The 21,169-nt window shown below is 39.2% G+C and overlaps 1 protein-coding gene across 1 annotated transcript in view; it reads right to left on the bottom strand.

Annotated features, from left to right (window-relative positions):
* Nucleotides 1-21,169, bottom strand: part of LOC143892273 (uncharacterized) — a 79,996-nt gene that overhangs the window by 22,890 nt on the left and 35,937 nt on the right. The window contains exons 10-14 of the mRNA XM_077396766.1: nt 16,882-17,031; nt 4,623-4,877; nt 3,859-3,999; nt 3,455-3,772; nt 1,122-1,295 (exon numbers count right to left, since the gene is read on the bottom strand). Of these exons, the coding sequence (XP_077252881.1) occupies nt 1,122-1,295; nt 3,455-3,772; nt 3,859-3,999; nt 4,623-4,877; nt 16,882-17,031 (1,038 nt within the window). The remainder of the gene's footprint in view (nt 1-1,121; nt 1,296-3,454; nt 3,773-3,858; nt 4,000-4,622; nt 4,878-16,881; nt 17,032-21,169) is intronic.

The raw sequence follows: 21,169 nt of genomic DNA, 5'->3' as shown, positions 1-21,169 counted from the left end.
TTCAGCCACTTGGCATCATCTCCTCACTCGTGCCCTCCCAATTCTCTCCTCCCACTCTTTCAGCCCCTTTCTCCTTGGCAAACTTATATTCCATGAAAAAAAAAAATTATGGTTGCCAAGCATGATCTTATTGCCTTTAGAAGTTCAGATGTTGTGAGAAAGAATTAAACAAGAGATCATAAAGTATCAGGTGAGAGCACAAAAACACACCAAATTGGGGGACCATGCTCCCCAAATTGGAGAAATGTGCTTCCCAAATTGAGGAGACCTGCTTCCAGGACGTTTCGGAAATGTGCTTCCCACATTTCGAATACGTGCTTCCCTAATTTCTAGGAAGCAAGGCGATTCCCGCTTCTGAAACGTGCTTCCCACCTTCCGGGGGTGTTTACGGTAACTTTGGGTCAAGCAATCTATATAGATCTGTCACTGGCCTGTCTATGTCTCTGCTTTCCCAAATGCAAATTAGGTGATCAAAACAATTACACAAACACAGCCGAACATTAACAGACATTCAAAATACGGACATCACAGAGAATCTAGCATATATGGATTGGCGATAAAAGATGGCTGAAGAAGGTTCCTGACGAATAGATTTTCAAATATTTGGATTCCTTTGGATGTTTATGTTTGATTTTACCAGAATATGGTTTCATTAATTGGCTTTTTCAATTTGCTTTCATTAATTAGCTAACTTATGAATTGCTTTCATTTATTAACTTTTATTAGAATTTCTTTCACTAACTAGCTAATCGTTTACTATATTTTCAAATGTATACCCAAATTATACAGTAGTGTACCCATCTATGATTAATAAGGCCTTCATCTCTGTGGTAGTAGCAAGAAGAAAGCCCTTTCTTTTTAGAGAAGCACCGTGATATTCACTACGAGGGGTGCACTTTTATAGGACTCAATGCAAAACCAATATAAAAGAAAACTGCAGGAAGTAGAAGATTTTGGAGCGAAACGCATAACCCAATCCATATACCAAATCAATAAATTCTATATTGGAAACCAGATCAACAAATCCTATATTAGAAGCTCAATGCTTAATCAAGCATATTTTTAAAACAAAAAATTTAATAGAGAAAAAAAACATCAACCCAAAATCATAAGTAACATGCCTGAAAAAGGATCAGTACTCTTAGTCCTCGTTTTTTTATCTCAGGAAGAATCTTATCAAGAAGTTGTAGCTTGCCACCAGCGTTTACTCCAACATCCAAATACTCATGCTCTGGAAGACCTTTGGTGAGTGTCCCTTGCAAAGACTCATCAACAAGATAGGGATGGTCACAACACTGCATAGAAAAATCATATGAGTCAATTATGCAAAACCTAGGGCAACTAACAGACACAGTAGCAAGATGGTCACAACACTGCACAGAAAAATTATATGAGCCAACATTGCAAACGCTAGGGCAGCTAACAGACAGATTAGCAGCAGTCAGCATAGTATGAGAAATCAGACAATAATAAGGGAAAAAAGGACGGCCCAGTGCATGAGGCTCCCGCCATTGTGGGGTCGGGGGGGGGGGCGGCGGCAGCGCTAGATGTACGCTGCCTTACCCCTGCTTTGCAAAATGAACCATACATAATCCAATGAATTTCAGTTTTTAGCTTTAGGTGTGGCAAACTTTCTCAAATAATTATGACTCAACTATGAACCACATTAGATGTAACAGTAAGGGAAAGAAAAAAAACGGAACGCAAACAGCATGCATTCGAGCTGTGAAAAGATTCAACAAAAGACGGAAACAAATCCACTCTCTGTTTTACGTCAAGCAATATGTGGAGCAACTCACGATATAGCAATGGAACCAAGGAAAGTACATAGAAAAGACAGTTCTTTTCTATTATATTACTAAATGAATCAGTCTTTCCACCGATCCAACCAGAGTTGGTATCGTATATTTGTGTATTCTTATATATATATATATATATATATATATATATATATATATATATATATATATATATATATAGAAAACGGTTCCTACACATATGTGTAGAGAGTTCTCTACACACTAGCTTAAAATACAGTGGGGGCCTACATTGTTTGGGTGATCCAAGCCATCCATTTTAAAGGCCCTCACATAGATAGGGTGTCTACAAAAAATCAGATCCATAGGATCATCCCAACCCTGCGATTTGTAGAGGTAAAATGGATGTCTTTAAACCTTCACAAATTAGTCCATTTTTTGCCTCCACAGTTCGAATGGTTAGGATGATCCTATGGATCTGATTTTTTGTGGACACCCTATCTATGTGAGGGCCTTAAAAATGAATGGTTTGGATCACCCAAATAATGTGGCCCCCACTGTATTTTAAGCTAGTGTGTAGATAACTTATCTACACATATGTGTAGGAACCGTTTTCTCATATATATATATATATATATATATATATATATATATATATATATATATATATATATATATATATATATATATAGCGTGCCCAATCACATGGGGACCCACTTTGTTAGGATGATCCAAAGCATTCATTTGAAAGTCCCTTACATAGATGGGGGGTGTACCAAAAATCAGCTCCATAGGATCATCCTAACCCCTCCATTTGTGGAGGACAAAAATGGACAGACACAAATCTGCCCCATTTTTGTCCTCCACAAATGGACCGGTTAGGATGATCCTATGGAGCTGATTTTTGGTACACCCCCTATCTATGATAAGGCCTTGCAAATGAATGGTTTGGATCACTCCCCAAAATGTGGGAACCATGTGTGATTGGGCAAGTTAAGCTCACCAACAGTTTCCTCATATAAATATTGCCTTTTTTCAGTAGAATCCCTGGTCCTAGAGCAGCTTACAGACACTAGAGCCATTCCATTCAGTGCCTTCACAGGCATGGTTTAAAATTTCAGTTTCGGTAACTGTTTCAGGCCCCACCGAAAACCGAAATTTCGACGAAATTTTGTAACACTTTTTTTTTTAATAAATAATGGCATTTAATCGAAATTTCAGTCCTTTGGTCCGAAATTTGGTAAAGGGCGAAAAATGAAATTTCGGAAAATTTCGGTTTCGGTCCCCACCGAAATCTCGGATTTCGGTCGAAATTTAAAACCATGCTCACGGGCACCTTCATTCCATTACCTTGACTGACTGAAGGTGCGCGGGCTATTAGTGGCTAGCTTGTTGGAAATAGCATAGAAAGATATCTATGTATATTCTTTCAATAAAATATTTTATAAAATATTGCGATTTACGTATTAATCGGGCACTTCTTCTTTTTTTATCTCTGCCAAATATGTGGCCTCAGCCTAAAATGAAAATTTGGTGGCAATTTCGGTTTTGGTGAAAATCTTATAATTTCGGCCAAAAATTTTAACTTTCGGTTTCAGTTTTAAATTTTGGTACAGGAGGAAATCCAAAATTTCAGTCTGAAATTTAAAACCATGGCAATTATGATCCTCATCTGACAAAATCCAGTTAGGACCAACCTTTCGGGTAGAAATAAGAATATCACGAAGAGCTCCAACAGGATCATTCTTTGAACACGAGCGAAGGGATATGGAATTCGAAAGTAAAGTAGAACAATACTGTTCAAGCTGCACATAGGAAAGCTGGACAGGAACCCAATACTCTAGAAACTTTGAGTCGGACTTCGGCTCATATGCAAGATACTGCGCAAATTTCTCCTTCAGCACGGCAAGTGTACCAATGCTATCATTAGATTCATTCTTCAAACCATCAGAGTCAATTCCTTCCTTTCCTGAATCAAGTAAGGACAACAGGTTGATGTACTCAGGTATGTTATCCTGGAAAATCCCAAAGAAAGTTAACAAACAAGTCAGAACATAAAGCAACAGAATATCAAAATAAGCAAAAATGAAGAAATAAATACCTTTACTGGACCATTGACCAGAAGAAGTCTAAAATCACATGTAAACAGTCTGATTTGTTCAAAATGTTTCGATATTCTTGAGCGGTGGCATTCATCAACGATTATTGCTTCCCACCCTAGGCAGTTTAAAGATTCAATGTCCTGCAAAAAAATATGTTAAAGGATAGTGACAGATAGAAACCTTCAAAACCTCACAGACAACATTACTTTTGAGAGAGCCAAAATCTATAGCCTTGGACTGGCTAAACTGTCAACAAGGACCTGTAACTAACTGCCATGTATCATTTAATTTAATAGAAAGTGCTACATTAATAGGGAAACTCTCAGTGTTCAAATATAGAAAGAAATATGATGTAAAGACAATCTATGTTAGGATACATTTCCCTATATGCACTACATGGATGTAATCGGGTCTGTTAATCCAGCCAGCGAACACAAGTACAACTCATTGCCATCGGTCCCATCTTTGAGTGGATGATTCTAGCACATTGATCTGTAAGGGCTCCTTTATGGTTCCACCAGGAGAGGCTCAAGTGCTGATTTTTGTAGTTTCAAATTTTAAGGATGGGACGTCCATTTGTCATGGGAGTATGGGACTAAGGCCAGGTAGATGGCTTCATAATGGTCCCTATTACACGCACATGTCCTATATGGGACCATTAGGATTCAATCCTAATGGTGATTGTCCATGTAGCCATACTCATATAGAAAACAATAAAGCCAAGCAAATCGATATACCAAAACAAAATCTAGAGGAAAGCTACCTCAGTAATAGCATCATGGAATGATAAGAGTACTTGAAACATTACACAACCACCTTCCTCATAAAACTCCAGTGCGCGAATACTCTTCCGGGCATCTCTATCCCCATTGTAAACTACAACATTGACAGATGGTGCTAACCGCAAAAACTCAGCTTCCCATACAGGCAGTGCAGAAGAAGTTGAGATAATGAGAAAAGGGCGACAAACATGAGACTGTAAAGATAAGATGAACAGGATCACCTTCATTATTCGTTCCTGCAAAACATGGAATCCATCAGTCAATTTGATCGGAAATAATTCACACATAATATATATACATGTGTATATAGATAAACACATACTCAACTCAACTCAACAAAGCCTTTGTCCCAAACTAGTTGGGGTCGGCTAAATGAATCCTTTGGAAAAAAATCATGAAGAAGAAAAAAACATTATTCCCATATATATATATATATATATATATATATATATATATATATATATATATATATATATATATATATATATGAGCTTGCAGTTCCTGCGGGTGCCCTCAGCTAAACTTAGCTGCGGTGGCTCTTTAAAAACATAGGGGCCCCACATTGTTAGGATGATCTGAAGCATTCATTTGAAAGGCCACATCATAGATAGGGTGTGTACAAAAAATCAGCTCCATTGGATCATCCTAACCCCTCCAAAAGTGGGGGCAAAAATGGGCAGATTTGTGGACAAAATGTGTCTATCCATTTTTGCCCCTACTTTTGGAGGTGTTAGGATGATCCAATGGAGCTGATTTTTTGTACACACCATATCTATGATGTGGCCTTTCAAATGAATGCTTCGGATCATCCTAACAATGTGGGGCCCCTATGTTTTTAAAGAGCCACCTCATATAAGCTATATGAGGGCACCCTTAGGAACCCTTTTCTCTCTCTCTCTCTCTCTCTCTCTATATATATATATATATATATATATATATATATATATATATATATAGAGAGAGAGAGAGAGAGAGAGAGAGAGAGAGAAAACGGTTCCTACACATGTGTAGATAAGTTATCTACACACTAGCTTAAAATACAGTGGGGGCCACATTATTTGGGTGATCCAAACCATTCATTTTTAAGGCCCTCACATAGATAGGGTGTCCACAAAAAATCAGATCCATAGGATCATCTTAACCATTCGAACTGTGGAGGCAAAAAATGGACTAATTTGTGAAGGTTTAAAGACATCCATTTTACCTCCACAAATCGTAGGGTTGGGATGATCCTATGGATCTGATTTTTTGTAGACACCCTATCTATGTGAGGGCCTTTAAAACGGATGGCTTGGATCACCCAAGCAATGTGGGCCCCCACTGTATTTTAAGCTAGTGTGTAGAGAACTCTCTACACATGTGCAGGAACCGTTTTCTCATATATATATATATATATATATATATATATATATATATATATGGGAATAATGTTTCTGCTCGGTCGAGCAGATAATGTTGTCTGCTTAGTCGGCCAAAAACACAGTGGGCCCACATTGTTTGGATGATCCAAAGCATTCATTTGATAGGCCCTGACATAGATAGGGTGTGCCCAAAAAATCAGCCCCATAGGATCATCCTAACCCATCGATTTGTGGAGGTTAAAAATGGACAGATTTGTGGAGGTTTATACCCGTCCATTTTAACCTCCACAATTCAAGAGTTGGGATGATCCTATGGAGCTAATTTTTTGGGCACACCCTATCTATGTCAGGGCCCATCAAATGAATGGTTTGCATCACCCAAACAATGTGGGCCCCCACTGTATTTTTGGCCGACTGAGCAGATAGTGTATCTGCTAGAGCGCGCGCGCACACACACATGCATGCATTTGAATATTCAAGTAATTATTGCAAACCAAAGCCAACGGGATTCAACATATATCAGACTGTATAATGAAATGGAACAATATGTAAGTAGAGGGAGCCAGGAACCACTTAAAGAATGAAGAATTTACAGCAATCTTCTAAGACACTAGCACGACTCGTCTTAAACAGAAGAATACAGACCCCCTCTCAAATAATCAAAAGAACATATTTATGAAAGAAAAACCCTAAAGACAACTCCAGAATAGAAGATGTTCAAAATTGATCACGTTACACACAAACTTCCAGTCTGGTTTTATGAAGATCTTGCAAGGGATGAGAGACAGGAGGTGAGAAACAGAAATGAAACGAGAAAAAAACTTACAATTTGTAATGAGCCAATGCAACAGATTCGATGAGATCTTGCCAATAACAAAGGCCGTTGAATAAAAAATTAAACAAAGAGCTCAGACCAAATGAGCCCCTAGGGAGATGATTTAGTGCTCGTGACAACAAAATTAGTCACAGAAAATCAAGTTCACTTTTTGGTAGCTGATGTCAGCCATTTCACTTTCTGATATTAATCTCAGCCATTCTCAAAATGTGAATGGCTGATTTTAGTGAAAAGGACCCCCGGCGTGAAGGAAGAAAATGCCATATGCAGATTAGGGAGAACCATACGTGTGAATAACCTGAAATGCCTATGCTTATAAAAAAAAAAACATGGACAAAAAGAACAGCGAGATGAAGAAGACAAGAGGAAGGGACTAGATCTGAGATTGGTGAGGATACTCAGAATTCAGATTCCGGAAGATCTGTAGAGCTTGAAGAATGATTGTATTTTCTACTGATGCAAAAGGGAACGATAGATTCCAAAAGGTTTCAAAAAAATCTAGGTAGAAAGGCTGTGATCAAATTAAGGTGGCACTAGGATAGAAGCTACAAGAGGGCGGCTTACAAACTGTAGGGGAGATTATGGGGCTTCGCAACCTTCTGACACAAAAGTAATGAAATGTTTATTTTAACCAAAAGGATGAAAGATTTGGATGGAAGCGAAGAAGAAGTAGCTGGTAGTGTATTTGGCGAAAAGAATGGTAGACACCCTTATCAATTACCCATGAAGCTTCTAATGGTGAGTAGATAAAGAGATCCCCCCACTTTGGTGACTAGAAGCAGTAGGGGATAGTAGTTGATACTACGATATTTTTTTTTAATGGTAGTTGACACTACAAATTATAATAATGGTTTTGTGGCCCATCTTCTTTCTTTTGAAAGAGGAAAGGTGCCCTATACGGCGCTTTAGAGGGTTGATATCACCCGCTTCAAGCAATTCCTCTAATTGCTTTCGAAGCTCTTCTAGTTCGACGGGAGCCATCCGGTAAGGTGCTGTAGCCGGGGCCATGTACCTGGAACCAACTCAATTTGGTGATCAATAGCCCTTCGGGGAGGAAGAGCTCTCAGTAGTTGCGGTGGCATGACATTCGAGAACTCAGTCAAATAAAAGTTTGTTGTTGCTTTCGGAACCGGGACTTCCTTAACATTTTGTTTTCTATAGGAGTAGATAGATAGGTAACTGCCCCCTTTCGCGCACTATCACGAATCTGAAGCGAAGAAACCACTTGATCCTCTTCTTTTTATGACCCCTTGAAACACAGACTTTTATCGCATTTCAGGATACCACTTTGAGGGTCCATCCACTTCAACTCTTGTCTTCCGCAAGAATTCCAAACCCAATAGAAAGTGTAAATCATCCAACGGCATCACCATCAAATAAAACTTTCCAGACCATTCACCAATCTGTAACGGAACTATCTTAGCTACCATAGGTCCCTAACAATAGGTTTTGCGTCAAAGTTCACTGCCTTCATTTTGCTGTTCCCCTTATCAACCTGTAGGCCTAGCCACGCTCCGATCAGCAGCACTTAGTTCCTCTTGACTATACAATTAACTCAGTTTGATAAGCCTGCATCGTCTTATAGACCTAGGACTACCATAAGAAAGCCCTTCAGGACTTCTATCAAGATAGGGTGTTCACCCATAAGACAGTAAAAAAAAGGGTCAAAAAATAATGGTTTTGTGGCGATATTATTCCAATGACCACATATCTGACAGCTAAAGTACTCTGCGAAGAACTCCTGACAGTAGGATATGAAAAACACTATAGCCCATGGGTAGAATTGAGCTAGAGAGGCATGACATCGGTCGAGTGGAATGGGGAGCAAACCACATTGTGGTCCACCTTGCTCAAGATAGGTATAGCCCCAGGTCGAGACCCTAGATGAATAGAACCTGTTGAAGAGTATGTAAGAGTAATCTAGGTATTACTTGTAGGAGTGGGGCTATTACAGTCTTTGTACTCATGTTGGCCTAGATGGGCCTATATATACATCATTTATATGAGGAGCTCCCTAGTGGAGTCTCTCCATCCTTCACTCCTCTTCTTCTTCCTCTCTTCTAACCCTAATCCCATTTCAAACATGGTATCAGAGCCAATGGGCTAATCCTTCAAGAAGAAAAGAAGAGTCTATCTCCCTCCACACCATCATCTCTTTCTCTCTTATCTGTCTCGTATCTCGTTTTCCTCTCTTCATCTCCCTATAGTTTCTCCTCAAATCTTCCCTAAGATCTCTCTCCCCTACCGTCTCTCTCATATTTCTCTGTTTTTTGTTTCAAACTTCTAAAATCTCTCTCAGTATTTTCAATGTCGTCATTTCTCTCTCGGCAAATCCATTTTCCTTGGCCGTATTTACTCTCTCTCTTTCTCTCGTTTGGGTTGCCGTATGGAGTGTTGTTTTCTTGTCCTTCATCCTTATCTTTGTTTTCGTCCATCTATATTTGTTGTGTTTCATGTTTTTTGTCTTTCTCTCCAAGGTTCCCACCAAGTGTTTGATAAAATGTCTCAAAGGGGTTTTGTGCCTTGAAAGTCTTCTTTTCGTTTCAAGCTGAAGGCCTTCGGCCTCAACTTGAAGGGGAGTGTTGTCTTGTATTGTTTTTCTTGTTGTCTTGTATTGTTTCTTGTGGTTCTCTTCTTTTTTGTGTTGATGTCAGTGTTCGATGAAATGTCCAAGAGAGGTGTGGTGCCTTGTTTATCTTTGTTTTTTTTTTCGTTGCTAGTTTTGACCTTCAACTTGAGGGGGAGTGTTCTTAAGTTGTTCTCATGTAGTACTTTGTGTCTGTTCGTGGTGGAGTGTTGTTATGTTGCCTTCTTGAGGGAGTGTTGCTATGTTGTCTTTTCTTGAGGGGGACTGTAATCGTCTTCTCTTTATGTTATTCGTTCATCCCCTTGGTGATTATTATCGTCTTCCTTGCTTTCATGTCTCTTCATGTTGTCCGGCTTTATGCATTATCTCCTCGTTTGTCTTGATATTGTCCTCTTGTCTTGTCATCTCCGGACTTATGTAGTTTCACCCGGGGGGTGGTGTTGTTCTCCCTAGTGAGTCTTTGTCTTCTCGGCTTTACGCCGCATCCCCTCTTTTTCGGGCAATGGCTTCCATATCCATCGCCGGTCAACTCTTTCACAGGCGACGGTCTTTTCTCATCGACCTCTCTTTTATGAGCGATGGTGTTCCTATCGTTGGTCGGCTCCTTTTCAGGCGACGATGTTCATGCCGTCGACCTTGTCTCCAGACGATGGTTTTTCCATCGTTGGTTTGTTATCTTCTCCCTGCTTTTCCGGGCGATGGCTTCCATATCCATCGTTGTTCGGCTCTCTTACAGGCGACGGTCTTTTCTCGCCAACCTCTCTTTTCCGGGCAATGGTGTCCCTATCGTTGGTCGGCTCATTTTCAGGTGACAATGTTCATGCCGTCGACCTTGTCTCCAAACGATGGTTTTCTCATCGTTGGTTGGTTATCTTCTCGGGCGATGACTTCCATATCTATTGTTGGTCGGCTCTCTTCCAGGCGACGGTCTTTTCCCATCGACCTCTCTTTTCCGGGTGAAGATTTCCCCATCATTAGTCGGCTCTTTTCAAGCGACGATGTTCATGTCGTCGACCAAGTCTCCAAACGATGGTGACCCCATCATTGGTTGGTTTATCTTTTCCCTCATTTTCTTTTTGTCTTCAGGCGACGATATTCATGCTGTATACCTTGTCGCCAAATGATGGTTTCCCCATCTTTGGTTGGTTATTTTTCGCCTCTCTTTTTTTATCTCCAAGCGACGGTTTCCCCGTCAACCTTGTCTCTGATGGTTTCCCCATCGGTGGTTATCTTCACTTGGCGTTGTACTACTTCGCCGATGTTCATTGTGCGTGCCTTTGGTGTGCCTTTTTGCTTGATGGATCGCTACTATTTCCCTGCCGAGGTACTTATGTTCGATCCCTTCATGGTTTGCAGCTTTATTCATCGGACTCTCATTCAAGGGGAGGCCCTATTCTGTTCGCTCTCATCGTAGTGCTGCTTCAGGGGAGCTGTTCCTTTTTTGAGGTCGCTGATCTCGACAATTGTACTCTTGTGGTGGCCGTTATCTTTTATTATGCTTCCATTATTAATTCACCACAGCAGCTGGATGAGTGTTATACCAAGCTGGATGTTTGTATGAGCTTATTGCACTTTTTTTCTTATCTTTAGTTGTTTGTTGTAGTTTCTTTGTAGCAAGCTGGAGTTCCATAATATATACACTCCAGCTTGAGGGGGAGTGTTGAAGAGTATGCAAGGGTAGTCTAGGTATTACTTGTAGGAGTGGGGCTATTACAGTCTTTGTACTCATGTTGGCCTAGATGGGCCTATATATACATCATTTATATGAGGAGTTCCCTAGTGGAGACTCTCCATCCGGACCATCCTTCACTCCTCCTCTTCTTCCTCTCTTCTAACCCTAATCCCATTTCTAACAGAACCAAACCCCGTAATGGGTAATACTGAGAACACCTACGAGGAACATGGCATCTTCCACATCTATGTTTAGAAGCACCGGCAAAATATAGAGCCTCAAAAGAGAAGAAGACTTTTGAGAAGCAAGGTTGGCAAGAGCCGTTACGGCTAAATGAAGCTCATTCATGCTAGAGAAGAAGAAATTCAAGTTCTAAGAAGGACGAGAATTCTAAATGAGTTAGCATGGAGGTACTAAAGATAATGCACTCATTGCCAACGGCGTTCAAAGTGTATCCAACTTTGCCTAGCTCATCTAAACATTGTGAATAGCAATGGAGTGATCAAATAAGACTTTCATCTTGTTCGGGAACTCTGGAATCAATAGGGTCCCTTTCTTACAATTTTAAAGCTATCCTGAATTGCATGATGTGAGCCCCATACTGCTACGAGTAGGAGTTGTGCAAAGCTTTCCATGGATCCCTATATGATGTAATAAAAAGAACGTGGTAAGAACCTCCAATGCAAAAGTGGAATTAATCACTTCATTGATAAGTTGATCCTCGAAATGCCAATAATCATGACCTTAGTTTTTTCCCCAATGGAAAGCTTTCTATTCCTAGTAAAACCATCACCCCTTAGCCTTACCCTCTTCACAAACTCATTCGATGGAATCGATAAACCAAAGTAGAATTAATCAATTCAATGATAAGCTGATCTTTGGAATGCTAGGAATCAATATTCTGAGTTTTCCTCCCATTGGGGGGGCTATATTTTCTCCACTCAATCACCCCTAACCTTTTTTATGAACTCAGTTGGTGGAACAAATAAAGCCTTCGCAGAGGTATTTGATGGAAGGAATAAGCCAGCAAGATGATGCCCGATCAGGCAAAGAGAAGACAATGTCCTTTAAAAAAAAAGATCGGGCATGGGCAAAGAGAAGACATTGTCCATTTAAGAGGAAAAATTATCATGGGTAGCTACAGTAACTAATTGAGAATGTAAAAGAAAAGGAGTTAAATATGAAGCAAGAGATGTGATTTAGATAAGAATATAGAGGGGAGAGCTTACAAATAAAATGAGTGAGCTGATGATGTTTAGAAATGTAAAAGTTAGCGAAGTATCAAATGGGAGAACAGATTCGAAGAATATTTAGAAGAGGAACGAAGGAAAATAGTTTTCAATGGAGCGCCTCGCTTAAATTATATGCTAATGTAAGCCTTAAGTGAAGTTCACATTAACTCCTCAACAAAGCCTTTGTCCCAAACTAGTTCGGGTCGGCTAAATGAATCCTTTAGAAAATTTTCATGAAGAATGTGAAAGGAATATATCCGGCTCTAATCCTGGCAAGTGAAGTTCACATTGCGAAGAGAAAAAAGAGAATTCGGCTACAGGGGATAAAAAACAAACAAAAGAAGCGAAAGAAGATATGGAAAATCCTTAAGAGACTTTGGGAGAGAAAATGAAATAAAAGATTATAGGAAAAGATTATGAATGAATTGACAGAAGAGATATGAGGCTTTTAAAGAAAAAATCTAAGTATTGGAAGAAGAAGAAAAACATCTAGGTAAAGAAATATTAGAAAAGAGAACGGAAGTGGTGATATGTGAATAAATACAAAAGGTGGCGAGATAACCTTGTCAGAAAGATCAAATCTTATTGCCATGGGGAAAAATAACATAAAGCATATGATGAGATTGTAGGAGAGGGATCAACGGGGAAGCTTGATTCCTATTCATTAAATATCACTTGATGAATACTTGGCTTATATGCATAAACAGACAACCCTTAATGAAGGGCAGTCAACTAAACTCTAATGAAGTTCACATAGGATTACTTGGCCTATATGCATAAACAGAACAGAAGGCCAAACAACCCTTAATGAAGGGTGGTCAACCAAGCTCTAATATAGTTCACATCACATGTATATGTTTTTTTTTAATATTAACACATGTATATTTAACACTTAATTTGTCGGTTGGGATGGCAGTTGAAAGCATGTTGTAATCAATACATGTGCAAAGTGACGTGGATATATTAGAGGTGCTGAAGATCACAAGATGGGAACCAAAGGAGAAAATCACAAAGTGAATGCAGCCAAGGTGCAAGTATGAGGTACGGAAAAACTAGGAGAAGAGGGTATGATACAATGATAGGAGCATGAACTGAAACTTGGCATCCAAACAAAGAAGAAAAAAATGTGATGATCTAACCGGGGAATGGTTTGAGGTGGAAAATCTGTGCTTTGCTAGTTATGGAACGATTGAGATGATAGGAGCAAAGTTCATTTGGAGAACTGGGACATGGTTGAATCTAAAAAGGAGGTCAGGTTGAGAATTAGAAAAGTAGAAGAGATTGAAAAATCCCTTCCAGGCAAATGCTTGTGGAGGTTTTGAGAGGAAGGGAATTATCACTGCAAACAAATAATAGTGAAAGTAGGGTGTGGGATGGCTGACTAGGATTTTACAGGTCTGTCTACATCAGCCTGCTTGAGTATTTGGAGGCATCTTAGTAAAATCCAATTGTATTTTCTTTTGGTCATTAGGTATAGGTTATGAGTGGGAGAGAAAGTTCATTTATGGGAGGAATTGTGTGATATTTTCCCCATTACATCCATCAATTGGAGTGCGGTATAGTGTGGCCAGGTCAAGGGGAGCTAGAGTGGGGGTTGCTATTCTAATAGAGGGATGGATTAGTTTACAATCCAAGTTTTGGCCAAAATCACAGAGAGTGGTGAAATAGAGTTTCTTGTTGAGTATATGTTGGGGGTTTGGTACGGTTCATAGTGTGGAAAACGTGTCTAAATGGGATTTTATCCATAAAGTCCTTCTATTGGTCCTCTCACCTTTGTAGGATTAGATGATTTTGGTTTGTGGCACCCACTTATAGGCTTAAGACGCACTCAGGTCCTAGAATTATTGCTTTCTTTTGAGTTCATGGGGACCAGCCTTCACGGGGAAAAAAGAAAGAAAAGGGGTCAAATACGAGGGTAGACCATTAAAAGTGCTTAGGATTTTTCTTTTGTTCATAGGGGCATATTGGTCTTATTGAGAATTTATTGTAATTGGGATGGGTTAGTAGTAGAGTAAGGGTTTACTATTCACATGACAGTACACATCAACATTCACCCGCATATTGTATTTTGTTATTAGTTTTTATTTTTATGATTTTTAAGTGAGACATTTCTTGAGGTAGGTTTTTAACTAGTTTAAGCTAAAGAGGGCTCACATGTGAGGGTACTAGTTGCTAAGAAGACTAGAAGTTTTGGGAGGAAGTCTATATAGTGTAAGGCCTACGGCCATTGATTTCATGGTGATATGAATAAAAAGGACTCGTGTTTGCTCTCTTGAAAAAACATAGATGGGCTGTCTACATATCTTTGTGTGAGGAACACTTGTTGGTGATGTGTTTGGTCTTGCTAGTGTGATTCCAACAGAACTATGTTGGCTTCCTTTGGTGTGAAGCCCTAGAAAAACTATTAGTGTGACACCTTTGGTCTTTTGGTGTGATGCAACTGATCCTTAACAACACAAATCTATCTTCTCTTCTATTCCAAGCTGCAATGCAACTGATCCTGTTTGGTGAAATGCCCAGGGTTCCATTGGTGTGATGCCCTTGACTTATTGGAATGATGCTAACATCCCTATTCTCGTTATCCTCTCAAGGACTTTCCTAATCTTTCTTACAAAATCTTCTAGTTCTTCTCTCACATAGCTTTACAACTGATGCAAACCTAGCTCTGATACCAATTGAAGCAAACCTAGGACTTTGTAGGTCGACTTCTGGGCCTCGAGCATTGTTCTGCTATAGGTGGTACCCAAAGAGACGAAGAGGGATAGCTAGAGTATAGAGGCAAAGGGCTGATTTCAGCCAAGATAGAGAGGAAGGGAGACGAAAATGAAAGAAAGGGAAGCTACTTATGAACACACCCGTGGGGGTGGGTTGGGGTGAAAGACAAGAGTTGACGAGGGTGGCTTATGAAAGCAACCGTGGGGCTGAGAGAGAGTGGAGTTGGAGAGATGAAAAGAATGTGAGAAGAGAGAATGATTGAGAGAGAGGTGAGGAAGGTGAGGAGAGAAAAGAGAAGGAAAAGGTGACAAGGGCGGGGGGGGGGGGGGGTGGGTGGGTGGGTACGTTGACACAAGAGAAGGCTTCCCTTTCTTTGATTTCACAGAAGCTGGGTCTCTTGAGGGCGTTGAGAAGTTTATATAATAAGGGGTGCTGAGGTAAGTGGTGGGCCCAAGGGGCTAGACAATATGATAAAAAAAGGGAACCTACGAGGAGTTGAATGAGATAAGTTGTGGGCTAGGGGGCCATGGAAGCAACCAAAGAGGTTTTAAACTTTTAAGTGAATTGTGTTTATAGGAGATTTTAAGTGATTGTTCATGGTAGTAGACAATAGGTTGTAAGGAAATTTAAAAGGGTTTAAGTGATGGTAGTGGGCCTGGGATATGGCCATGGATAAACGGTAATGGGTCATAGATTGGTGGGGACATCCCCCACATCTAGGCTAAATAAAATGCAATAAAATACTAAAATAAATCTTAAATAAAAGAAGAAAATGTGTCCATGGATTAAAATATTTGAACCCCTTAAAAATAGGAGAGCAAGATGTGCACAAAATAGTGAACCGATTAAAAAATCAGAGAGCAAAATGGACCTCTAAGCTAAAAATTACAAATGATCAGCTTAAAGGTCTAGATGTTTAATAAAAAATGTTGGAAGCCTGGAACAAATCAACCAGGATGAGCTACGGGCTTTCAGGAAGTCAAATGCCAGTAATTAGAACACTTCCAAATTCATATATGGGCTCCATGAATAACTGAACTCATATCCATATTGATTCTATGCCTCATAGAGAATAAATTACAAACCAAATTTATCTGCATTTTTATTTGGAGACTACTTACTAGCCTCTTCTGCAGTAACAGAAAGCAGAGAAGTTTATTATAACCTGCAATTCCAGTTAAGAGTGTCTTAAACCAAAAAAAATAAAAATTTGTAGTTACACTAGCCTTTTCAGCTCAAACAAAAAGGGGAGAGGTTTATTATAACCCGTGGTTCCAGCTAAGTGTCTCAATAAAAAAAAATTGAAGTTGTGTAGCATAAAAACATATTCTTGTTTATATTCGGTCCGTTAAACTTTTTCAAATTAACAGTGTCCCGTTTGGTCCATTAATCAAATGCCAAAAACTTCTGCAGTATTCTGTAGGCAATAAAAGTACAATAAGGAAAAGCATTTATTTTCAATAGAAGCAAAGTTAATGACGTATTAATTGCTATTTACAAGGCAATGTAACAACGGCAATTATAGCAATTCAAAACCCCACGTCCCATGTTTTCACATCTCAGACTCCAAATCTTACAACTACAGCAAAAAATTTAAGTTGACTCACAATGTTTTCAAGATTATTTTTTTTAATGGTGACAGTGTTAGCAAGATTTAACACACAATGTTTTCAAGATTTTTTTATTTTAATGGTGACATTATTACCAAGATTTAACGTCAGTAACCAAAAAGATTATATATATATATATATATATATATATATATATATATATATATATATATAGAGGCCATGTTAATTGTCAAAAGGAAAAAGTGACCCTGCTTTAGAAAGTACTACCTGGTCATCAATGACAACAGCATTCTGGCACTTGTGCCAGTACTCACGAAGCTTATTAACACTACTTAAATGATCATTATCTAGACCAGGTGAGTGTCCTCCAGGCAACTTTGACAGCTTGGGAAGAGAGACTTTTCTTTCCTGAAGTACCTGCGAAATAATGATTATAGAATTAAAAGTTGACACATAAAAATAGGCTGCTTAAGACTAGATAAAATGTGAGAAGTTTTTCACCAATTAAAATGTTTGTACCATCAGAAAGAAAAAGTCTTTTTACATGCAGGAATGAGTATTTAAAGGCAGTACACATCACCAAATAAATTCATAGGCAGCACAAAACATAAAGTGAATATCTTCTTCTTTTTTTTGAATGGTCACCATTTCATTGATAAGAAGACAGAGACGGTCAAGGTACACTGAGAAAAAGACACCCAATGGGCTAAAAAGAAACAATAGAAAGGATTCAGGGAGGAAGTGAGTCGAACACAAAGCAATAGACTCTTTCTGCACTCCTTCCCTTGCAAGACGATCAGCCAATATAAAGTGAATATCTTGGCATCAAGAAAAATGAAATAAAGACAAAATATGTTGACATCAAGTAGCTCCAATCACAAAAAGAAGGATTATACATCTTAATGGGGAGGGGGAAATGTGGATACTTAGACATTCAAGTTGATAAAGTAATATGTCCAGAACACTTTAACATTTTAGTGCCTCAACACTACAGCCAAGTGATAGGAGGTTGCAAAGCAACACTACTCACCTAGAAGACAAAAGAAAAATCAGCAGCAAGATTTTTCCTCGGCTACTTCACCAGGCAAGGCATCAAATGATTACTAGAAGAAAAGGTTTACACGTGACAAAAGCATAAAAGACGGCTAATGAGCTTGGCCATCTTGTGTACTAAATGTGAATCTCAAGAACCAAAGAATTAAACTGGGAAACTTTTGACAAAAACATAAAAGACATCTATAATGAGCTTGGCCATCTTGTGTACTAAAATGTGAATCTCAAGAACCAAAGAATTAAACTAGGAGCGTATCCTTCCATGTGTTTTTAGAGTACCTCTAGGGTGCATGTTATCTGGTAGAAATCACATTTGATGGTTTGAATGAGAAGCTCTTAAATATGACACTGGAGAAGAAAACATATTACATTATTTGGAGTAAAATTATATAATAATAAACTCTTCACCATCTTCGTCCTTAAGCAAGTACTCAACACCTAGCTTCTGCCGGTTTGCATGTTGTCAGTAGTTATATGCAGTCCTAAAGGATACTTCAGTCTTTTGATCATCACATTTTTATGCTTTCTTGTAACAGGTTTTCGGCTTGATGATATTACTGGAATGATGTACCAGACAGTTCTAGAGAGATGGGGCTCCTCCATCACACTTATTCTATAGAAAGATGAGGTCAACTATCTTTCATACTTCATGACGATCAGTTTGCTACTAGTGTTTACAAGATCTTAGTGAAGGTTTGGGCAGATCATTTAAGCCTTATGCTCAACAACAATATCTCCAAGCTCGCTAGTGCTTTCATCTGAGGCAGTCAAATCTTTGATGAGCTATCATTGCTAATGAGTGCATAGATTAATAATATAGGAATGGTCTGAGTGGCATCCTGTCTAAGGTAGGCAGGCACAGAGAAAGCGTATGCAATGTTTTGAAAATTGAAATCGAATTGTAAAACATAAAAGGTGTCCAATCGTATAAGATCATAAATCGTAAGATTCATATATATATATATATATATATATATATATATATATATATATATATATATATATATATAGGAAAAGGATTGTACGCTCGACCGTACCTAAGGTTAGGTACGGTAGAGTGCCAAATCACATGGGTCCCACATTTTTTTGGGTCATCTAAACCATTCATTTGCAAGGCCCCATCATAGATAGGGTGCATACCGAAAATCAGCTCCATAGGATCATCCTAACTCATCCATTTGTGGAGGTCAAAATGGACAGACACTGTTTGTCCACAAATCTGCCCATTTTGCCCTCCAGTTTTGGAGGGGTTAGGATGATCCTATGGAGCTGATTTTTGGTATGCACCTTATCTATGATGGGGCCTTGCAAATGAATGGTTTAGATGACCCAAAAAAATGTGGGACCCATGTGATTTGGCACTCTACCGTACCTAACCTTAGGTACGGTCGAGCGTACAATCCTTTTCCTCATATATATATACACACACACACACACACACAGAGGAAATGGTTCCTGCAATTCAAACATAAAAATCAGCCCCATTGGATAGTCCTAACCCAATCAAAGGTGGACAGACACTGTGTGTCCATTGTTTCTGCCCATTTTTCCCCTCCACAAATGGCAGGGTTAGGATGATCCAATGGGGCTGATTTTTGGGCCACACCCTATCCATGGAAGGGCCTTCCAAATGAATGCTTTGGACCCCAAAAAAATGTGGGCCCCCACCCTGTTTTTGCAACCGTGTGCAGCTTACCTGGACACGTTTACAGGAACCATTTTTTCAAATATATATATATATGATGAAAGGATTCCTGCACTCGAGTGCAGAAACATAGATAAGCTTATCTGCGCTCGAGTGCAGAAACAGGAGTGGACCACATTGGGGGGGGGGGGATCCAAAGCATTCATTTGATGGGCCCCTTCATGGATAGGGTGTCCACCAAAAATCAGCTCCATTGGATCACCATAGGGTGTCCATTTGTGGGGCCAAAAATGGGCAGATTTGTGGACAAACAGTATCTGTCCATTTTTGGCCCCACAAATGGACACCCTAAGATGGTCCAATGAAGCTGATTTTTTGTACACCCCCCATCCATGATGGGGCCTGTCAAATGAATGCTTAGGATCACCCCCCCAATGTGGCCCCACCCCCCTTTCCAGCACTCGAGCACAGATAAGCTATCTGCGCTCGAGCGCAAGAACACTTTTCTCATATATATATATATATATATATATATATATATATATATATATATATATATATATGAGAAAACAGTTTCTACACACAAGTGTAGATAAGTTATCAACACACTAGCTTAAAATACAGTGGGGGCCCACATTATTTGGGTGATCCAAAGCATTCATTTTATGGGCCCTCACATAGATAGGGTGTGCCCAAAAAATCAGCTCTATAGGATCATCCTAACCCTGTGAACCGTGGAGGCAAAAAATGGACAGATTTGTGAAGGTTTTATACACGTCCATTTTACCTCCACAAATCGTAGCGTTTGGGATGATCCTATGGAGCTGATTTTTTGTGGACACATCTATGTGAGGGCCAATCAAATGAATGGTTTGGATCGCCCAAACAATATGCCCTCCACTATATTTGAAGCTAGTGTGTAGATAACTTATCTACACTTGTGTGTAGAAACCGCTCTCTCTCTCTCTCTCTCTCTCTCTCTCTCTCTCTCTCTCTCTCTATATATATATATATATATATATATATATATATATATATATATACATATGAGGAAAGTGTTGGTGAGCCCAAGCTGACCAAACTTATGGTGAGCTTAAGCGCCCCAATCACATGGGTCCCACATTTTCTGTGGTGATCCAAACCATTCATTTGCAAGGCCCTATCATAGATAGGGTGTGTACCAAAAATCAGCTCCATAGGATCATCCTAACCCCTCCATTTGTGGAGGACAAAAATGGGCAGATTTGTGGACAAATAATGTCTGTCCATTTTGTCCTCCACAAATGGATGGGTTAGGATGATCCTATGGAGCTGATTTTTGGTACACACCCTATCTATGATAGGGCCTTGCAAAGGAATGGTTTGGATCACCACAGAAAATGTGGGACCCATGTGATTGGGCGCTTAAGCTCACCATAAGTTTGGTGAGCTTAAGCTCACCAACACTTTCCTCTATATATATATATATATATATATATATAGCAATAAGGGAAGGGGCTGACGTGGACACCTCCCTCCCTATAAAGAAAATAACCCTCTCAAATTACAATTGCATAGATATAAAAATCCCTCCCTCTCTTTCAACTATTTGCTTCAAAATTTATTCAAATCCGTCTCTACTCTGGAATGAAGTTTCCATAAACCTTCTATATTGTAAAAACATCCTGAACGTAAAAAAAAGTAACAAAGCCCCTCCTTTTTTGCAATCCCAAAATAACTTTATCCTTAGCCACTACCCTCAATTTTATACTTGCAAAACAACCATCCCAACATTTTATGCCTTTACGTTCCCTTACTTTTTATATAAATTTGATCTACACAAATGTCTAACTTTAAGGCTAAAAGGATGTTATTGCG

Source organism: Tasmannia lanceolata, unplaced genomic scaffold, assembly GCF_043159265.1.
Source record: "Tasmannia lanceolata isolate RefF3 unplaced genomic scaffold, GAP_Taslan_0.1 ptg000015l, whole genome shotgun sequence".
NCBI lineage: Eukaryota > Viridiplantae > Streptophyta > Magnoliopsida > Canellales > Winteraceae > Tasmannia > Tasmannia lanceolata.
Note: the sequence above shows the minus strand (reverse complement) of the source record. Positions and strands in the feature narration are given on the sequence as shown.